At 45.1% G+C, this 17,649-nt stretch overlaps 1 protein-coding gene across 2 annotated transcripts in view; it reads left to right on the top strand.

Moving 5' to 3' along the window:
* The first annotated feature begins 1,693 nt into the window (after window positions 1-1,693).
* CLTC (clathrin heavy chain) overlaps window positions 1,694-17,649 on the top strand; it is a 73,805-nt gene continuing 57,849 nt past the window's right edge. Inside the window, exon 1 of one of the 2 annotated variants that reach the window (XM_081890133.1) lies at window positions 1,694-2,138. In XM_081890133.1, coding sequence (XP_081746259.1) covers window positions 2,097-2,138 — 42 coding nt within the window. In that variant the 5' untranslated portion in view covers window positions 1,694-2,096. The remainder of the gene's footprint in view (window positions 2,139-17,649) is intronic. The other variant, XM_081890134.1, reaches the window with a different exon arrangement.

Raw genomic sequence — 17,649 nt, 5'->3', positions numbered from 1 at the left:
AGGAAACATCAGATGGGGGAGCCTTGATCCAAAGCGCCCCACATTGCAGCAGTTTGTTACAGCACAGGTCCACACTTGTAATGCTTAAACATTTGCAGCTTAGTAGTCGTGATTCAATGTATCTATCTAATTGCACCCCCCCAAATCCCTGGTAAATTCTTTGAAGGGGTTCATACAGTTTAGGAGATTTATGCTGGCTTTGCGGGGGGGCAGGCGAGAACAGAGCAATTCCACCTCCCGGTTCATCTATTTTCATCCACAGTTTTCTATTTTTACAATGGCATGCCATTGGATTAAAGAAGATAAGGCTATCATGGAAGTCTTTTGAGAAATGGCTCCCCTCTCACATTGCTTGTTTAGGAGCAATGCCTTGGAAGGCAACAGGAAGCCTCAAAAACATCCTAGGCCCAACCATGGGTGGGCAAAACCTTGGGGATTGCAATAGTCATTTCCTAATTGCCTGGAGTCAAGGTGTATCTCTTTCAGCTAATTGGGTGGCTGACATTTACAAAATGGGACAAATCCTAGGGAGGGGAGAAATTTGTTTGCTTCACATTGTATCACCTACCCACCCGATTTCCATTCCCTGAACCAAATAGGTGAACAGTTTCGTTCTAGATCTCTTCTTTGAATTTTGCAATTCATTTTTGTCCAAATCCTACATATATTAGGGGGAAAGTGCACCCTCAAATGCTTCATGTTAGTGAAAAAACTCCCCCAAATGCAGTATATCAGGGGAAATTCATTGCAAAGTAATGTATGTAGTAGCGCTTTTTCCCTGCAAGTTTAAGAATACTGTACAGCCCAAAGTGGGATAGCAATGGGGTGAACTGAATTCACAGTTGGAAAAATTTGAAAAACAGAAAGTAAAATTGGTAGAACTTCAAGGTGCAGGTAGGTCAGAGGTCAATTTGCATTTGTTGCTCCACCCATTAGTGCCATGTGGCCCCCACAAGAAAATGTGGCCCTCGGGCTGAATATTCTCCCTTTGTTTCATACATGATATATTTACTTACATTGTTCATTTTTTTTAAGATTAATTTTTATTTACATTTTTACAACGTAGCCTGCCCAGAGACCTATTCTGATATAGCTGACAGTTGATTTTATTAAGTACTTGCACAGCCTCAAGCCTCTTTCTCCCGCTCTCTATGCATTAACCTGTGGAACAAGGTTACCAGTCCAAGGTCATCTCACTCTGCGTGCCAAGGCCGGGATTCGAACCCGCGGAAAACCGTAAGCAGCTCTTTTCCGCGCAGGCGCCGTAACCACCTACGCTATGGAGCGTTCTAAGCATCCCCTCTCACCAGGGACTATTTTAATCCCCGAGAAAGAGAACGCGGAGGAGAACAAGGTGAACTTCCTCCTCCTCCTCTGCCTAGAAGGTCTACCGAGAGAGAGAGAGAGAAGCACCTTCCTCCCCCCAATCATGTGATCACGGGGCAAGAATCCCAGGTGGTAATGACTGTGGGGCGCGAGAACGGAAGTGACGTCACCCCTCCGCCCAGGTCGCATGATGTGGCAAAAAAAAGGGGGGGGAGAGACGTAGCGCCGAAGTAGGCGGGGCTCAGGAGAGAGCGAGAGGGAGGGGGGCGAAAGCTTGGCCAGAGAAAGACATATCGAGAGAGAGAGGGAAAGAAAAAAGTCCCTTCCGGTTTCGCGTATCCTTCCGCGCTTCTCATTGATTCCTTTGCGTGGGCGGCGTTCCGATCCTTCCGCCGCTGCGCTAATTGGCGGCAGGTGAGGAGGAGGATAAGGCGGAGGGAGCCGCCGCCGCCGCCGTGACTGTTCCTGCGCCGCCCGGCCGTTGCTCTCCCTTCCCTTGAGGAGGAAAGTGGTGTGTCCTTCCGCCCAGCGAGCGGCGGCTGTTTCCGGATCGCTCGCGGCGGCCTCCCACCGTCTTCTCCCTCTCTGCTTTCCCCGCCATTGAGAGCCGCCCTTGCCCCCTTCCCGGGTCCTTGGCTCGCCTCGCCGTCGGCTTCTTTTCTCTCACCCCCCTCCTCCTCCCGTGCTTCTCGTTTTTCCTGTGGAGAGACTAGGTCCCCCGCCCAAACGCCGGGCTGGAGCCCCAAAACCCCAACAACGCCTCGGGCGCCATGGCTCAAATCCTGCCCATCCGCTTCCAGGAGCACCTGCAGGTGAGTCTCCAGAAAAAACCCCGTGGGGGGTGCGCGGAAGGGGGTCGTGTCTGTGGGGAATGCCTGACGCGGGAGGGTCAGGAAGGCCTGGGGTTGGAAGCGGGGCCGAGAGAGAGAGGGGAGGGGGCCCTCCGTGTGTGACAGTTTTAGGCCTTGGGGGGCAGGGGAAAGGGGGCAGCTGGAGGAATGGGGGCGAAGGGAGGTGGGTCCTGGGTTAGGAGCTGGGGCAGGTGGGAAAGGGGTCAGGTGGAGGACTGGGGGAAAGGGAGGGAGCTCCTGGGCTTGAGGAGAAGGGGGGGAGAAGAGAGATTTGTGTGTTGGAAGAGAGATTTGTGTGTTTTTTAACATATTAAAAACGCCTCTTGTGGTCCGCAGAAACTGGAAGCATCAGCAGGCAACTTGAACAAAATATTACAAAAATGCACAGTTGCATATTTTTAAAAAACGTTACATTAATGCGGAGTTAACTGGTATGTGTAAATCAACATGCTTCCAAATACCAGTTGAGAGAGAGAGAGAGAGGGCTGCTGGGAGGTGAGTGTGGGAGAAGTTAAGATTAAAGGACGTTTCTGGAAGGGCTGGCAAGCTAGTTGTTTGTATTATATATGTAATTCAAATTATATATGTAATTTATATATATATGGGGGAGGTGTCTGTGTGATAGTGGAAGGGGATGGAAGTGGGGGTGAAGCTAGAGTTAAAGGGAGTTCATTGGAGCCATTGGGAGGGGAGGCAAGTGTCTTTTTTGTGTGTGTGATATGAATGAAGTTTGGTCTTTGATATAAGGGTAGGGAGAGGTAGCTGAGGAAATAGGACTAAAGGAAGTTCATTGAAGGAATTTGGGGTGGGTGTAAAGCAGGAGTTGTACTGGCAAGGTGTATTTATGTATGAAGGAGGGAGGGGACATCTCTGTGATAGCTGAGAGGGAGGACTGGTAGGAGGAGGCAGGAGAAGCTATGGTTAAACTGGGTTTCCTGAATAATGGCTGGGTGGAGGGGCAGAGGCCCGAGCTGCCTGATTGTCTGAGATAAATATGAAGGGGGGAGTCGTCTGTGATGGTTGAGAGAGGGCTGGTAGAAGTAGGCAGGGGAAACTATGGTTAAAGGGGTTCCTTGGGGGAGGGGAGGCATGTGTGTACATAATACATGTATGAAGGAAGGTTTTAACTCTTCCCTTTCTAGAGTACCCATCTGTGTGACAGCTGAGATGAGTGGAAGGGAGGCCCTGACTGAGATTAAAAGGGAGTATTTGAAGAATTTAAGGGAAAGCAAGTGAGGTGGGTGGGTGTTACACTGAAGGTCAGGATCATCAATGGGGAAAATAATGTGTGTGTGAAAGGGCTGCTGGAATTGGGGAGGGGCTGAGATTAAAGGGGATATTTGGAAGAGTGGAGGAAATACATGCGAGTTTGTGTAATGTATGCACACACGTGTGTTGTAGGGTCTTAGGTTTGGCTACTCTGAGGCTAGGAAGCCACCTGGCAGGCATAGTAAGGCTGCTGGGAGTGGGGAGCTGAGACGGCAGGTGACTGGGATTAAAGGGGAGCATTAGAGGAGGGTGGAAGCAAGAGGGGTGTGTGCCTAACTTTGCACAGGGATGGAAGGTCATGAGGTTATCTGGAAGTGTGTGTAGGAAGCAATTTGTGTGGTAGTTTCATCCTGTAAAGAGGGCGTGCTGAGAGTGAGGCAGCGGTAAAATGGCTCCGTTTAAAAGGCTAGGGGTTCTCCAGAGAAGGTTAGGGAAAAACAAGTGTCAATATGTAGAGAGTAAGGATAAGAGGAGGCGGTTCTGTGATCTTCCAGGAGGAGGAAGGAGTGATGCCATCTGTATGACAGTGTGGGGTAGGAAGTGTTGGGAGTGATTCCTTTGGGAGAGGAGGAAAGCCGGTTCTGCTATATGAATGAAGGGAGTGAGTGAGGAGTTGAGGTGGTGAATGAGACCGAAATGGGAGCAGGGGCTTTAGAGGAGCTGGGAGGCAGGATGAGGGCCTGAGGCATGTAGGTGGAGAACTGAAAGTGACTGGGTGTTTAGAGGCTTGCAGGTAGGGAGGAGAGAAGGCGGTCCTCAGATAATGAAGTAGGAGAGAGGGAACTGAATGAAGGTGGCTGGGGCTGTTTGTGTAGCATTTGGAGGAATTGTGGGGTGGGACAAAACCTTTCGGAGTAACAGGTGTTTCTGTATGGCACGGCAGGAAGGAAGATGATCCTGGAGTAACTTTGAAAGGGAGGGGAGGCCTGACTGTGAGTGGGATTATAAAGGCATTCTAGGTAATGTGGAGGAGATGGGGCTCCAGAGTAGCAACAGTAAGGTTTAAATAATGGAGGAGAGAAGAAGTAAAGGCAGTTGGGATTAAAGTGTGTGTGGAGAGGGGCAGTCCTGTTTGGAGACTAAGAGGGTGGGGTGGGTGAAACTTAGGGAGGTTCTTCAAAGTGGCTGGCATTAATGTTTGGGCATATAGTGTGGGTGGAAGTAGCCCTGGACTAATTTGAAGGGGTAGATGCACCTGTGTGAGAGGGAGGTGGCTGTTTCTCCATGTGATGGATTTGGCAGGGTTAGAGAAAAGAAAAAGCCAAGAGGAATTATTCTGATGCTTAATTGGGTGTGGTATACATGCCTTAATGTAGATTAACATGCTAGGCTAATGCAGGGGCTTAATGGCAGCAAGAACCTGACCTGTAGCGATAGGTCAGGGGGTTGATTGGTTTCTGGTTAATGATTTGTGTGACTGCTGACTGCAGAGTTGTTCTGGAAGAATTATGCGACTAGAACCAGATAGGAGATGATGTGAGTGAGTGATGATGTAGATTTTAGGGGGAGAGAGATCTGTATAGTGGGTCAAGATATAGTGGGTAATGTTGCAAATAACTCTGCAGGGGAAGCCCAAAAGGAATGTTGGGTATGCATGGACAGTTGAAGTGAGAGTGAGCCGATAATGGCACGTGTTTCTTATGTTTTTCAAGCTCTATCCCATGTTTCCCTTGGGTAGGGATCATGTCTCAGCTGATGGTGAGAAACTGTAGGGAGGGAGTGGGAAGAAATGATGTGATGTTGTTCCAGGGAGGTCAAATAGCATCAGTGCTAGGGCAGTTGGGTTTGGTTGACTTCCGGAGGTGGGTGTTAGGTTAGGCTGAACTTAATAACAAAGTATTTGGAACTAAAGGAATTCTGTGGTATAATGTGATGGGCAATCCAAGGTCAGAGGTCATAGTGGGACCAGGTGTGCAATATCCAGTCACTTTGAGGTGTGCATAAAAGGTAGAGACAAATGTTGGTGCGGCTTGTGGCAGGTAAATAGAAGTGCAGGAGTGGAATCCAGGCGATTGGCGCTAGATTGGTCAGATGCATTTGAGGATTCCTTCTCTTTGTGATGAAGGTTGAGAAAGGCAGTACTCATCTTTCTGTGGGTGGAGCTGTAGTAGTGACTGTGCAGGTATCTGCCTACAAAGTTCACCCCAATCACTCCAGGAAATGGCCCTTTGAGTTCCTGAAGTGGAAGGAACAAACATACTGCTACTCTTGAATCACAGCTTTCCTAACTGTTGAAATAGCATTGCCTGTTAGGGGAAAGGTTATCCACTTTTACAGCAACATTCCCCAGCTTTACTCAAGGAATCTGCTGCCTTCAGTGTCTGTAGAGAAGTTGGGTGTGTGTGAGCAAGTAAGGGTTGCATTCCCTTGATGTGTAGATGCTGTCATCCGACACATTCATATGTGTGCAAAGATGGCTCAGTGATGGTGAATTTTCCCCTGTACCTTGGTCGTTCACTTCCCTCCAAGCAGGCACTTCAAATTGCTTGTGCTCAATGCTCAATTATCTTAAAATCAGAACTTCCTGTATTCACACTATTGCTTTATTGGGCTGGTTTCCCTCTGCCTTCTTGCCCGCCATTCAGATGTCAGCCTGACCTAAGATCTGACACATTCAAACTTTGCATTGTGAAAGGGGAGCTTAGCTAAGTGGTTTCTGCTGCAATTCCTACTGTTGCCACTTCACAAGAATAATATAATCCTTATTGTGTGGGAGGCACTGGATCTCTGCCTCCAGTAGTGCCTACTGGGAAGTATGTGTGGCATTGTAGGAGGGGGGTGAGAGAGAGGAAGCTGTTTCTGCCATGCTTTGTTCCTTGTTTGCCTGCAAATAATTTGGTTGAACAAAATGGGGTGGGGGGATCACCTTGAAAACGAAAGAAAATAAGAAATTTGACAAGTGTTACTCATAGTACAGTGGTACCTTGGTTCTTAAACTTAATCCGTTCCGGAAGTCTGTTCCAAAATCAAAGTGTTCCTAAACCAAGGCACACTTTCCCATAGAAAGTACTGTAATGCAAAATGATTAATCTGTTCCGGACTTTTAAAAACAACATCTAAAACAGCAATTTAACATGAATTTTACTATCTAACGAGACCATTGAGCCATAAAATGAAAGCAATAATCAATGTACTGTACTATAAAATAAATAGTATTGTAGATGATAAAAATTAATTTCCCCCCCCTTACCTGCACTGATTATAGTCATTGTTTGGATGGGGGGCTTTTATCCATCTCCGCAGTCACTCAATCAGTCAGTAGCTGAACAGGGATCCACAAAGTCACAAAAACAAATTAACTGAAAAAGCCTCAAAACAAAAAACGCAAAATAAATAGCAAAAAAAAGCACCAAATATAAGCTCCAAATATTACCTTAGGACACTGCAATCGGAAATGGAAGGCTTGAATTACAATGGGGGAACCACATTAGCTGTGCAACAGGAAACACAGGGGGACTCAAAACAGAGCATGTTCGGCTTCTGAAAAAAAGTTCGAAAACCAGAACGCCTACTTCCAGTTTTGCACTGTTCAGATTCCAAGTTGTTTGTGAACTAAGCTGTTCGAAAACCGAGGTACCACTGTACTTGCAACTGGTTTTCAGATGTTGCATGTCTATTGTGAACATGTCTCTGAACTTAGTGGCAGCAAGAACAGATCTCTGATGTGAGTAGCTGTACTGTAAAAAAGAAAATTCCTAATCTTGCTTCCTGTTGAGCATTGGCTTCTAGCCTCTTGTGTCAGGAAGAACCAGGCAAAGAAGCGATCACAAGTCACGCTCCTGCAGGCGTCCTTGCTGCACAGACTTTTGGCAGCGCAACCTGGGAGAGAGCCTTTGCACTGTTCCTCTTTGGAATTTTTGCCGAAAATGCACACCCTGCAGATTTCTGTGACTCTTGCTTATATTGTACTGATAGATTGCTTGATTTGCAATTTGGCATCTTTAGAAAATCTGCGCTTGCAGCATAGGGCAGAATAGACACTTGGATATTCTCCCAAGAATATTGATCCTGCTTCTATGCAAGTTTCCCCGTATTTTCTGCCCCGCTGTGATGGGATCCTGAAACATGAGCTGCTGTGCAGCAGAGGAGAGTAATTCTTAATGGGTGGCACAACACCAGAGGCAACCTTCGAATCACCTCTTTACTGTTCTCCTGTACATAAATGGTTACCATCCCCTCCTTTGGGGAAAAGATAGAAGCATGACACTTAAGGAGAATGTTGTAGCAAGGGCAAAAACTGCCTTCCTGCATCCTTTTTGATCATGCTAGTCCTTTCTGATGGGGATCTTGCCAGTCTCCTTGCCATTTACTTTTCAGGCATTCCTTCTGTCATAATGAGGGGCTCTTAGTAGTCTTGGGGGCTAGACCACCCTGGTCCCCAATGAATTTTGGAGACCTGGTTGAAAACTCAATTGGAGTGACCTGGAGTTCGCGCATAAGTTTTGCCTAAGCAGCACCCTAGAAATTTGCCTTAAATTTCAGTTTGTTGATGGGCTGTAAGCTGCAGTGCTTTGATGTCATTATGGCTGTGGGAGAAAGCCGCTGGGTATTTCTCTCTTCAGGGCTCCCTCCTTTTAAACCTGGCTGGTCCTGGTTAATGTATGCAAGCAACTGTTTCTGGAAAATGCTTTCTGTGTTGTGCCAAAGTTATTGCCAAGGAGACTGCATAGGATGATAAGGCAAAATGTAGATGAAGTTGGCGAGAGGCAGTGCTCTTGCTCTGCTCAAAGTTATCGCAGCTGTTTTCTTTTGTTTGGAGGCCCTTCAGAAACCTGAGGTGGGGTTCCCCTTCAGGGGGATTTTCCTGAAATAGGGTGTAACTTTGCTTCAATCCTTTGAATGCTAAAAAGATGATAGAGAAGGAAGCTTGGTATATGCACTCCTTTTTTCCCAAGACAGCTGACTTCAGCTTGTAATAATTTAATTTGTTTGGCATTGACAAAAAAGTGGAGGGCAATTTTTGCAACCATTTCTTTACAAGTGGTCAAAAGGGTGCAAAATGTTATTGGGGCACCACATACTGTGGAGGCTCCTTTGCTTGTACAGTGGTACCTCGGGTTACATATGCTTCAGGTTACATACGCTTCAGGTTACAGACTCCGCTAACCCAGAAATAGTGTTTCAGGTTAAGAACTTTGCTTCAGGATGAGAACAGAAATTGTTCTCCAGCAGCAGCAGGAGGCCCCATTAGCTAAAGTGGTGCTTCAGGTTAAGAACAGTTTCAGGTTAAGAACGGACCTCTGGAACGAATTAAGTACTTAACCCGAGGTACCACTGTACTGCATGCCTCTTGCTATGCTGAGGTTGATGCAGCACAATAAACTGGTGTGGTTTTATTACTCCATTTACACCCCACTTTTCTTCCAAGGAACTCCTAGATGGGGGTGCATGGTGTTTTAAGGTGCATGGTCTTCCCATCCAGGCATTGCCTAGACTGGACTTGGTTGGCTGAAACAGTCCTGCCTTAGCCTCCATCAACCATGCAATGGGGAAGTGTTCTTCTCCCTCACCTGTTCTGAGTGGGGCAAAGTGGTTGGTTATGCGTGCTGTGATGTCACATCCACTATGTGATCTCCGATAGGCTGGAAGCTAAAACAGAAAGTGACACTGAAACAGCAGCAAAGAGGGGAAACATGGATGTTCAGAAACTTCTGAACATCCATGAAAAAGAGATGGGATTCAAGGGCTTTGTGTTGCTTTGCATGTTTGGAAGGCATTTCTGATGAAATTAAACTTTATGGCACAGAATTTAGGCTTAGTTCCTAGTATGTGGAAATGGTAATTTGGAAGGATGATGGGGTTCGAGGAAAAGGAATAGAAGCCATCAAGTAACATTTAGTGTCCTCAGGTGGGTGGGAATTTGCGTTAATTTTTTTTTAAAAAAATACATTACATGACAATTCAGTGCAAGTTCATTAGTTGAACCTCAAGAAAAACAATGAAGGCTCTGAATTCTTAACATGCTGAGACTTCAGTTCTGTTAACACTTAGCTGGAAGTAGATCTCAAGTAAGTCGAGTTTCATTTTGGATAGATTTCCATAGAAGTGCACTATAATTTTAGCATGTCCAAAGCTCTGTGCATTAAATACATAGGCATTGCCTAAGTTTAATAATATTGGGGGGGGGGGATTGCACACCACAGCTTCTAAAACTACCCAGTTATATAGGATGTTCATTGTTGCTAATGTGGAATGATTCATTTTTGGAAATAAAACATTTCTACTGAAAAATATAGGCTGGAAATCTTTCTGCCCCATGTCACTGATCAGCAGTGCTATGACTGGTATCTGGCAATAACACAGTTTAGCTCAGCTTGGTGTTTGATCTCGAACTTATTAGCTTAGTGGAAGCCTTTGGGCACCGGTTTGTTTGCTGAGATTGTACAGCATGTCTTCTGCGGAACACCCATAGGCTGCAGAGGATTCTGGGCCATATTCTAGCTATACACTTGGTTTGTGTTGGCCAGTTTTGTTGAGCCGTACTGTTGCTCTGTATGGCTTGGGTGGGAAAAACTGTGGCCCTCCAGATATGTTGTACTAAAATTCCCATCTGACCTGACCATTGGCCAGTCTGCTCCAGCAAAGGCTGCAGGTTCCCCAACCTTCTTGTACAGGCTGCGGGCCTTCCAAACACTTATTTGTTGTTACACATTGCAGAAGAAAGCTACAGTGGTACCTTGGGTTACAAACGCTTTGGGTTACAAACTCTGCTAACCCGAAAGTAGTACCTCGGGTTAAGAACTTTGCCCCAGGATGAGAACAGAAATCACGCACCTGCGGCATGGCGGGAGGCCCCATTAGCGAAAGCACGCCTCAGGTTAAGAATGGTTTCGGGTTAAGAACGGACCTCTGGAACGAATTAAATTCGTAACCCGAGGTACCACTGTAGTTTGTTGTGAATCTTGTCCACCATCATTAATCTTTTCCCAGAAGAATCCCGGGAATATTGGAGTTCTCTGGAAACATAAATGCTTCTTCATGTGGGAGAGCAGTCAGTAAACCCTCCTGTATTTAAATTCTGCCCTCTGTTGCTTTGAATTAAATGTTTTTGGATTCCCACAGAGATGTCAGCATTGGTATCTGGGTTATTTCAAGCAAGGTATTGTCAGGTGCTGCAGGTAGGGTCGCCTCCATTTGCTGGATATCTCGGCCTCTGTTAGCTGACTGGTGATGCATTATTCAAGATGCAGGCTATGCGTGTCTGCCTCCTTTGAGCCTCAAAGTGACAAATGAAACCTGCATCCCTGCTCACTTTCAGCATGGGCCGTTGGCTTTGGTAACCGTCTGTTGCTCTGGCAATGAAACGGTCTGTCTAAAAGAAAACTGACCTCTTTTCCGCAGTGTACCTGCTGTGGAAAAACTTCTCCATCTGCATGTATATTTGGTACCTTCCTGTACATCTGCCTCCTTGTGTGGAGGAATATGTTGTTCATGTTCTGCAGAGTCTGTCCAGAACGGTTGTAGAAGTGGTTTGGAGATTATCGTGTTGAACTTGAAGCTGTTTTCACTTTGCAACTAGAAATCTGAGAAGACAAGCCATTTATCTGGTTGCCTCTGACAAATTACTCCAAAAACCCTACCTACAGGTGGATCAGGCAGGAAGCTCTTTTAATTTGTCTCCAGAGGATCCAATAAAATATTATAATGTTCCATCCAAGTCACAGTCCAGTAGCCTCTTTTTAGCCACATTCATTACAAAATTTCTCACACATCTAGTTATGAGGCAGAAAATTGTCTGTAAATGGGAAGCTCACAGACTTTGTGTACCACAAATGACTGACACTGACATGTACAAGCAGGTAAACTAGATAAAAATTTAGTAGTTCAGTAGGTGACTGAATACTGTAATCTTAACGGAGTTGGTTTATGCAGCAGGGAGCTTTAGGCTTACGTTAATACAGTGGAGAGTTATTAATGACTCTTGAAACATAAGCAGTTATGGATTAAAGATATAAAAACTAGGCTTCTAGAATGTATTTTTGTTTTCTGCATATGCAAACAACTCTGCACATCAGCAGAACAAAACATAACATATCAAGGAAAACAATATCCAGGGTTAATATTTGAGTTAATGATGAGTTAATATTTGAACTTCTATTCTTTGACAGTCTTGCAAGGCTGTTATGAGTAAATAGAAGAATCATGACAATGTCTAAAGGTCCAGTCAAATATAAAACACATTACCACTCTTGATCCATTTCCCAAGACTTGAAGTCCTTTTCTTTGGTGTGAGTCTATAAGAACACTGCCTACCTTTGCCCTCTCCCAAAGCCTTTGCAAGGCGGGTGCAAGTACCATGTCCAAGCATGGTCGCTTGTTGGAAATCTAGGCTCTTTGAAGCCATGGGAGGGGAAAGCTAAAATACCTGCAGTACTTCATTAAATTGTGTTGTTTTAAATTGTTTACGTATTTTATATTGTCCTTTGGTAAATACTCTGAGGGGACCTTATATGTATTTCATGCTTCAAGAACATGAAATACAACTTACTGTTGTATTTGACATATGCAAACCATATGTCAAACCAATTACACGCAGTACTGGAAGGAAAACTACTAGTTCCTGCCCCCTTTAGATTCCAAATTATAGCCACTTAGAATTTTGTTTACTATTTTGTTACTATTTTTATATTTATATACTGGCATTAAGCAGTATATAAATAACTAATGGTTTTGCAGTAGTGTGAATTTATTGTAACAATATTTTTAAAACAATACTTCTGAAACATAACTCTGATTATTCTAAAACTTCATGAGTTTTTGTCTGTTTTACAAGCCCTCACCCTTTCCCCATTCATCCCTCAGTAAAAACCAGGGTTCGAAATTAGCGGGCGCCCTTTGCAATTTGCAACTGGCAACCAGCCTTTTGTAACTGGTGGAGATATCCAGGCACCACTTGCCTGGCTGGGTCATTCAGGGGGGTCTTCAGGGTAGTGCAACAGCAAAATACCCAGGTTCCAGGAATCACATGGCCCCTGGCATTCCTATCCCAGTTTCTGACACTGGGGAAAACCTCCCACCCCATGGATTTTTCTAGTTTTCCTTCCCATATTTCTTAAAATATGGGCTTATGTGCAGCAGATTGCAACCTAGCTGTTCCAGAACCTGTCTTTAAAATGTGGATGAAGTCTTGTCTGTGGAACTATTTGGGGTCAAAGGCTTTATGGGTTGTAGCCTTTATATTGGGGAGGAGGGCTGTGGGTTGGTCTTACCCTAGCTTGCCAAGGCCATTCTTGACAATATAGAGACAAATCTCTATTCTGTCACTTGGCACAGAAAAGTTCACATTTTATTCACTTGATCTCGTTGTTCATCCCCCGAGTAATTCACAAGGACATATGTCTTATTTTATGAGATCCTTTTATCCAAAAAGGCGCTCGCAAGAAGAGCTATGGAAAGTGAAAGGTACTAGCAGCAGGATCATCTGCCATCTAAGATCTCCACTTGTTGTGTGGTGGAACACAGACAGGCATGTTCAGCGCCTTTCTTACTTCCAGAGATCATCTAAACTCTTCCTGACTGTTCTCTTACCTTCATATTATGACTCCCTATATTAATGACAGCCTTGTGGCACCTTAAATGAACAACAGATACTGTAGTATAAGCCTCCCTGGTCTACTTCATCAGATGCATCACTTAACATCCTCTATTGGTGGGAATGAAAATATACATGTATGGGTATAAAGTGCAGAGATGTTATTCATCTGAAGTGAGTTTCAGTACAGGAAAGCTTATTTTACATAAAGTGTGTCCTCTAGAGCCACATTTCCTAACTTGGGATGGCCTTTAGATGCTGTTGGACTACAACAGCCTTTTCCAACCTACTGTTATCCAGATATTTTGGACTCCAACTCTCATCAGCTGCAGCCAGCATGCTGTGCTGACTGAGGCGGATGGGAGTTGGGAGTACAAAATATCTGGAGGGTAGCAGGTGGACAGAGGCTGGACTTTACCTGCCCTGATTATTGGAGGTGATGGGACTCGACCAACCTCTGGAGATTTCCAGGTTGGGGAAGGGTGGCTTGCAGACTTAGGGCTACGAAGTGAATTAAGTAAACCTTGTTAGCTTCCAAAACGCTGCAGCACTCTTTGTATCTGTTCTTCCAATAGCTATCTCTGCAGAAGTCATCAACTACAGTGGACACTTGGGTTGCGAATGTGCTCCGTGCGGGAGGCACGTTTGCAACCCACAGCGTTTGCAACCCACAGTGGTGCGTCAGCATTCGTAACCCGCATTGGCGCGTCTGCACATGTGCGGGTTGCGATTTGGCGCTTCTGTGCATGCGCAAAGTGCGATTTAGTGCTTCTGCACATGTGCGAGCACCAAAACCCGAAAGTAACCCGTTCTGGTACTTCCGGGTTTCGGTGTGTCTGTAACCCAAAAACGCGCAACCCGAAGCATCTGTAACCCAAGGTATGACTGTATATTAGTGGTGCAAGTTGTTCACTGGGTCCAGTAATGCTTCTGAAGGCAAGTTGCTGGAAGCTACTGGAGAGGAGTGTGCTCTTGCACTTGGGTCCTGTTTGCTAGTTGCAAGCTGGTGGCCCCTTTGAGAACAGGATCCTGGACTGGATGGGCCATTGGCCTGATCCAGCAAGCGCTTCTGGTGTTCTTATGCAAGCCACAGAAGTTAACAGTTACACGAAGCCAAAACGCATGTTGAGCTTTCCTAACGAAACAGAAGGTGAAGAGGAAGTGTGAAGTCAGGTGAGACCTGAACGCAGGCCAAAGTGGGGGCAGGCAGAACAGCAGGTGTGCAGAAAGGAGCAGAAGCAGGAATGAGAATGGGCAAAGAGAGAGGTTCAGAAAGAGGCTCTTTCGAAAGGCAAGGAAGGTGGGAGCCCTTGTATGGTTCGGAAATCTATACCTTTTCCTGCAGAAGGTGAATTAAGTATTAAAAGAACTACGTTGTCAAAAAAAGATAGGCAGTGCCATCCTCCTTTGGGAGGGAGTTAAAATGCATTTGTTGCAGCTTACACACAGAAGGGAATACAGGAATGCTTACACAATGTACCTTATATGGCGCAGTGTGAAACAAAAAAAAATCCCTGCTCCACCTCTCTGACAGCGGCCAAGAGGAGGGTGGGGCATTGACGGGGCCCGTCCTGCAGTTAGGAGGTTCCTGCTTGTTCTGAGAATGGAGTTAAAAAATCTGGATTTTAACTGCCTTGTTCTCTTCCAGGAAGAAAGTGCCCCAGGTTCCAAAAGTATGGAACATAGTAGGTTTAGGGGAAACTTTGAGCGTGCAAAAAATGTGCCTACTGTGCAGTCTTTGGAAGACAAACATGTTGCAGGAGGACGGGGCCCAGTTTTCTCTCCAGTAACAGAACAATGGCCAGCATCCGGTTGTGTGCTATGAAATCTGGCGAAAAATGCTGAGAATGCAGCATTGTCACTTCCTCCTGGAAGGTGACAGCTCAGAGGCTTTTCTAGCAAAATACGCCAACTTTTCTCCTGGAAGAAACCCAGTGGCTTGCTGTTGTCAGCATCTTTTGTTCCTTAATTGTCATTTGCGGGGGTTAATTGATAGAAATGCTTTCCTTATACATTGGTCTTCATAATTCACTCTTGCCATAGCACTTCTAATGGCGTTTGAGGGAAATGGTCCCGGGCTCTTTAGCTTACATTATAGCAGGTATAAAGCTTGGTGCTCCCAGGCTGGTTGCATAGTGTTAAGCAAGGTGTTGCTCAAGAGTAAAGGTAAATGGAATGTAATTATCCAAATAGCAGAGTAGGTACAAAATGGCCTCCTGGGAGATTAGGGAAACCTTTCTGGCTTTTAATGCATACTTAACACACAGCAAAACAAGTGTGTGTGTGTGTGTGTGTGTGTATTACACACATTTGTACAGAACTTGCATCCTTCACCTTTTATAAAATATATATCCACAAGCATTAAGAACAAAAACCTTGATGCATCACTAGAATGAAGAACCATAAAATATTTTTTGTTACATAGTGGACACTAAACACATTTTGGCCATGCTGCCTGCAATAACAGAACTATAGGACAGATCCACACCATAAATTTAGACCACAGGGCTTTCTCCTAAATAATCCTGGGAACGGTAGTTTGTTCAGGGTGCTGGGAATTATAGCTTTGTAAGGAGAAAATGTAATTTCCGGGATTATTTTGGAGGGGGAGGCATGTGGTTTAAATGTACCTGTGTGGTATAGACCTGCCCATGGTATGGAAGTGGTGTCACCACTTGAAAGCCTGACACACTCAAGTGCTGGTGGAATGCTGTCTTTGTTGTCATCTTCTTGCATGGGACTGTCATCATACAAATACTTCTATTTTTGTCCTCTATATGGATATGGGTAATACCAGGCTTAAGTGATGACAGCCACTGATTCACCAGGCGGAATAGGCTTATTCTTATTCTACTTCTGTGGGAAGTAGTAATTGTGATAAAGGTAAAGGACCCATGATAGTTAAGTCCAGTCGCAGATGACTCTGGGGTTGCAGCACTCATCTCGCTTTACAGGCCGAGGCAGCTGGCGTTTGTCTGCAGACAATTTTTCAGCGCACTGAAACGTCGTTTACCTTCCCACCGGAGCGTTACCTATTTATCTACTTGCACTTTGATGTGCTTTTGAACTGCTAGGTTGGCAGGAGCAGGGACCGAGCAACAGGAGCTCACCCCATCATGGGGATTCAAACTGCCGACCTTCTGATCAGCAAGCCGAAGAGGCTCAGTGGTTTAGACCACAGCTAAAGACAAATTCATGGTCACAACCTGTTTGGTGTATGTTAATGTGCAAAATACCATGGGTTTTTTTTTAAAAAAAGAAAGTATATTAAGGAACAAGATAGCCAGATTGGTATTAGCCTGCAGTTTGTAATTATGGGTGCAGTTGATAGCATTTTTCAAAAACCCTTTATGGTTAAAAGAAATAAATGGTTTGAGATTTTCAGGGAGCTGAAGAGACAGATGAGGAAAATGCTTGGGTGCTGTAATAATAGCAGCTGCCCTTCAGTTCCCCTTTGTTATGGGATGTGTGGAGGGGGGTGGGGACAGTACAGTACACTTGGTTCCCGAATGGCTTGGCTCCTGAACAAATGGGCTCCTGAATGCTGCAAACCCAGAAATGAGTGTTCTGGTTTGCAAACGTTTTTCAGAAGCCATATGTCCGACATGGCTTCCGCGGTTTCCGATTGAGTGCAGGAAGCTTCTGCAGCCAATCGGAAGCTGCACTTTGGTTTTCGAACTGTTTCGGGAGTCGAATGGATTAAGTTCAAGAGCCAAGGTACCACTGAACTGAGCTAGATGGACCAACGTGATTTGGTATAAAGCAGTATCCTCTGTTCCAAAAAGAAAAAAGAGAGAACCAGGGAGCATTTGGGACATAGTCTCTTAAGATGGTGAGGAGATCAGCAGCTGCTCTTGATAGACATACTGCTGTGACCAAATGAGAAAGCCATGAGGCATATAGTCAGTTATCTTGATCACCAAGGATATTGTTTCCCTGGCTTGGGACCCATGATTCTTAAGATCTGCTTGTGCAGAGCTTGCAGGCATTTGATAGAATCCTGAGTGTTCTTTGTTTCTCACCCTTAATTTGGAGGAAAAGTGTTTTTATTGATGGAACTTCAGCTTGCTCACCTGCGTGATGGATTGCAGTCACTGCCTGCAGCTGTTTGTCCCAACACCATTGACCAAGGGTGTCTCCTGACATTGGTTTTGCAAAAAAATGACAGGATTGCTTATTCTAGCAGATGGCTATAATTAAGGTAAATCTGCCTTGCTTTGTTGCTTAAGTGCTGTGGCTAAACTAGGTCTTTGCTCAGATAACTGTTACCATCTGCCACACTTTGGCCTGTTATAAGTAGCCAATGAGATTAATAAAACATGGATTTCCATAAATTTGTGTAGCCAGTTCAGCCTTTAAAAGGCTGGGAAAGAGAATAGAAGAAATGGGAGACAGGTGCAGATGAGATCTCTTTAATAATGTTATTTGTATTCCACACTTGCAACAAACCCCAGATAAATTGACTTGTGTGAAGCTAACAAAGTGTATACACCAAACTTAAAAAAAAAAAAAAAGGTGGTGCAGGAATCATACTCTTTTCCTTCAGAACAAGTGCAGGGAACATTTATCCTTCTAGATGTTGCTGAACTACAACTCCCATCATTCCTGTCCATTGATTGTGCCCTGCTAGGGCTGATGGGAGTTAAAGTTCAGCAACCTCTGGGAAGACTA

Source organism: Podarcis melisellensis (assembly GCF_964234715.1).
Source record: "Podarcis melisellensis genome assembly, chromosome: 15".
Taxonomy (NCBI): Eukaryota; Metazoa; Chordata; class Lepidosauria; order Squamata; family Lacertidae; genus Podarcis; species Podarcis melisellensis.
Note: the sequence above shows the minus strand (reverse complement) of the source record. Positions and strands in the feature narration are given on the sequence as shown.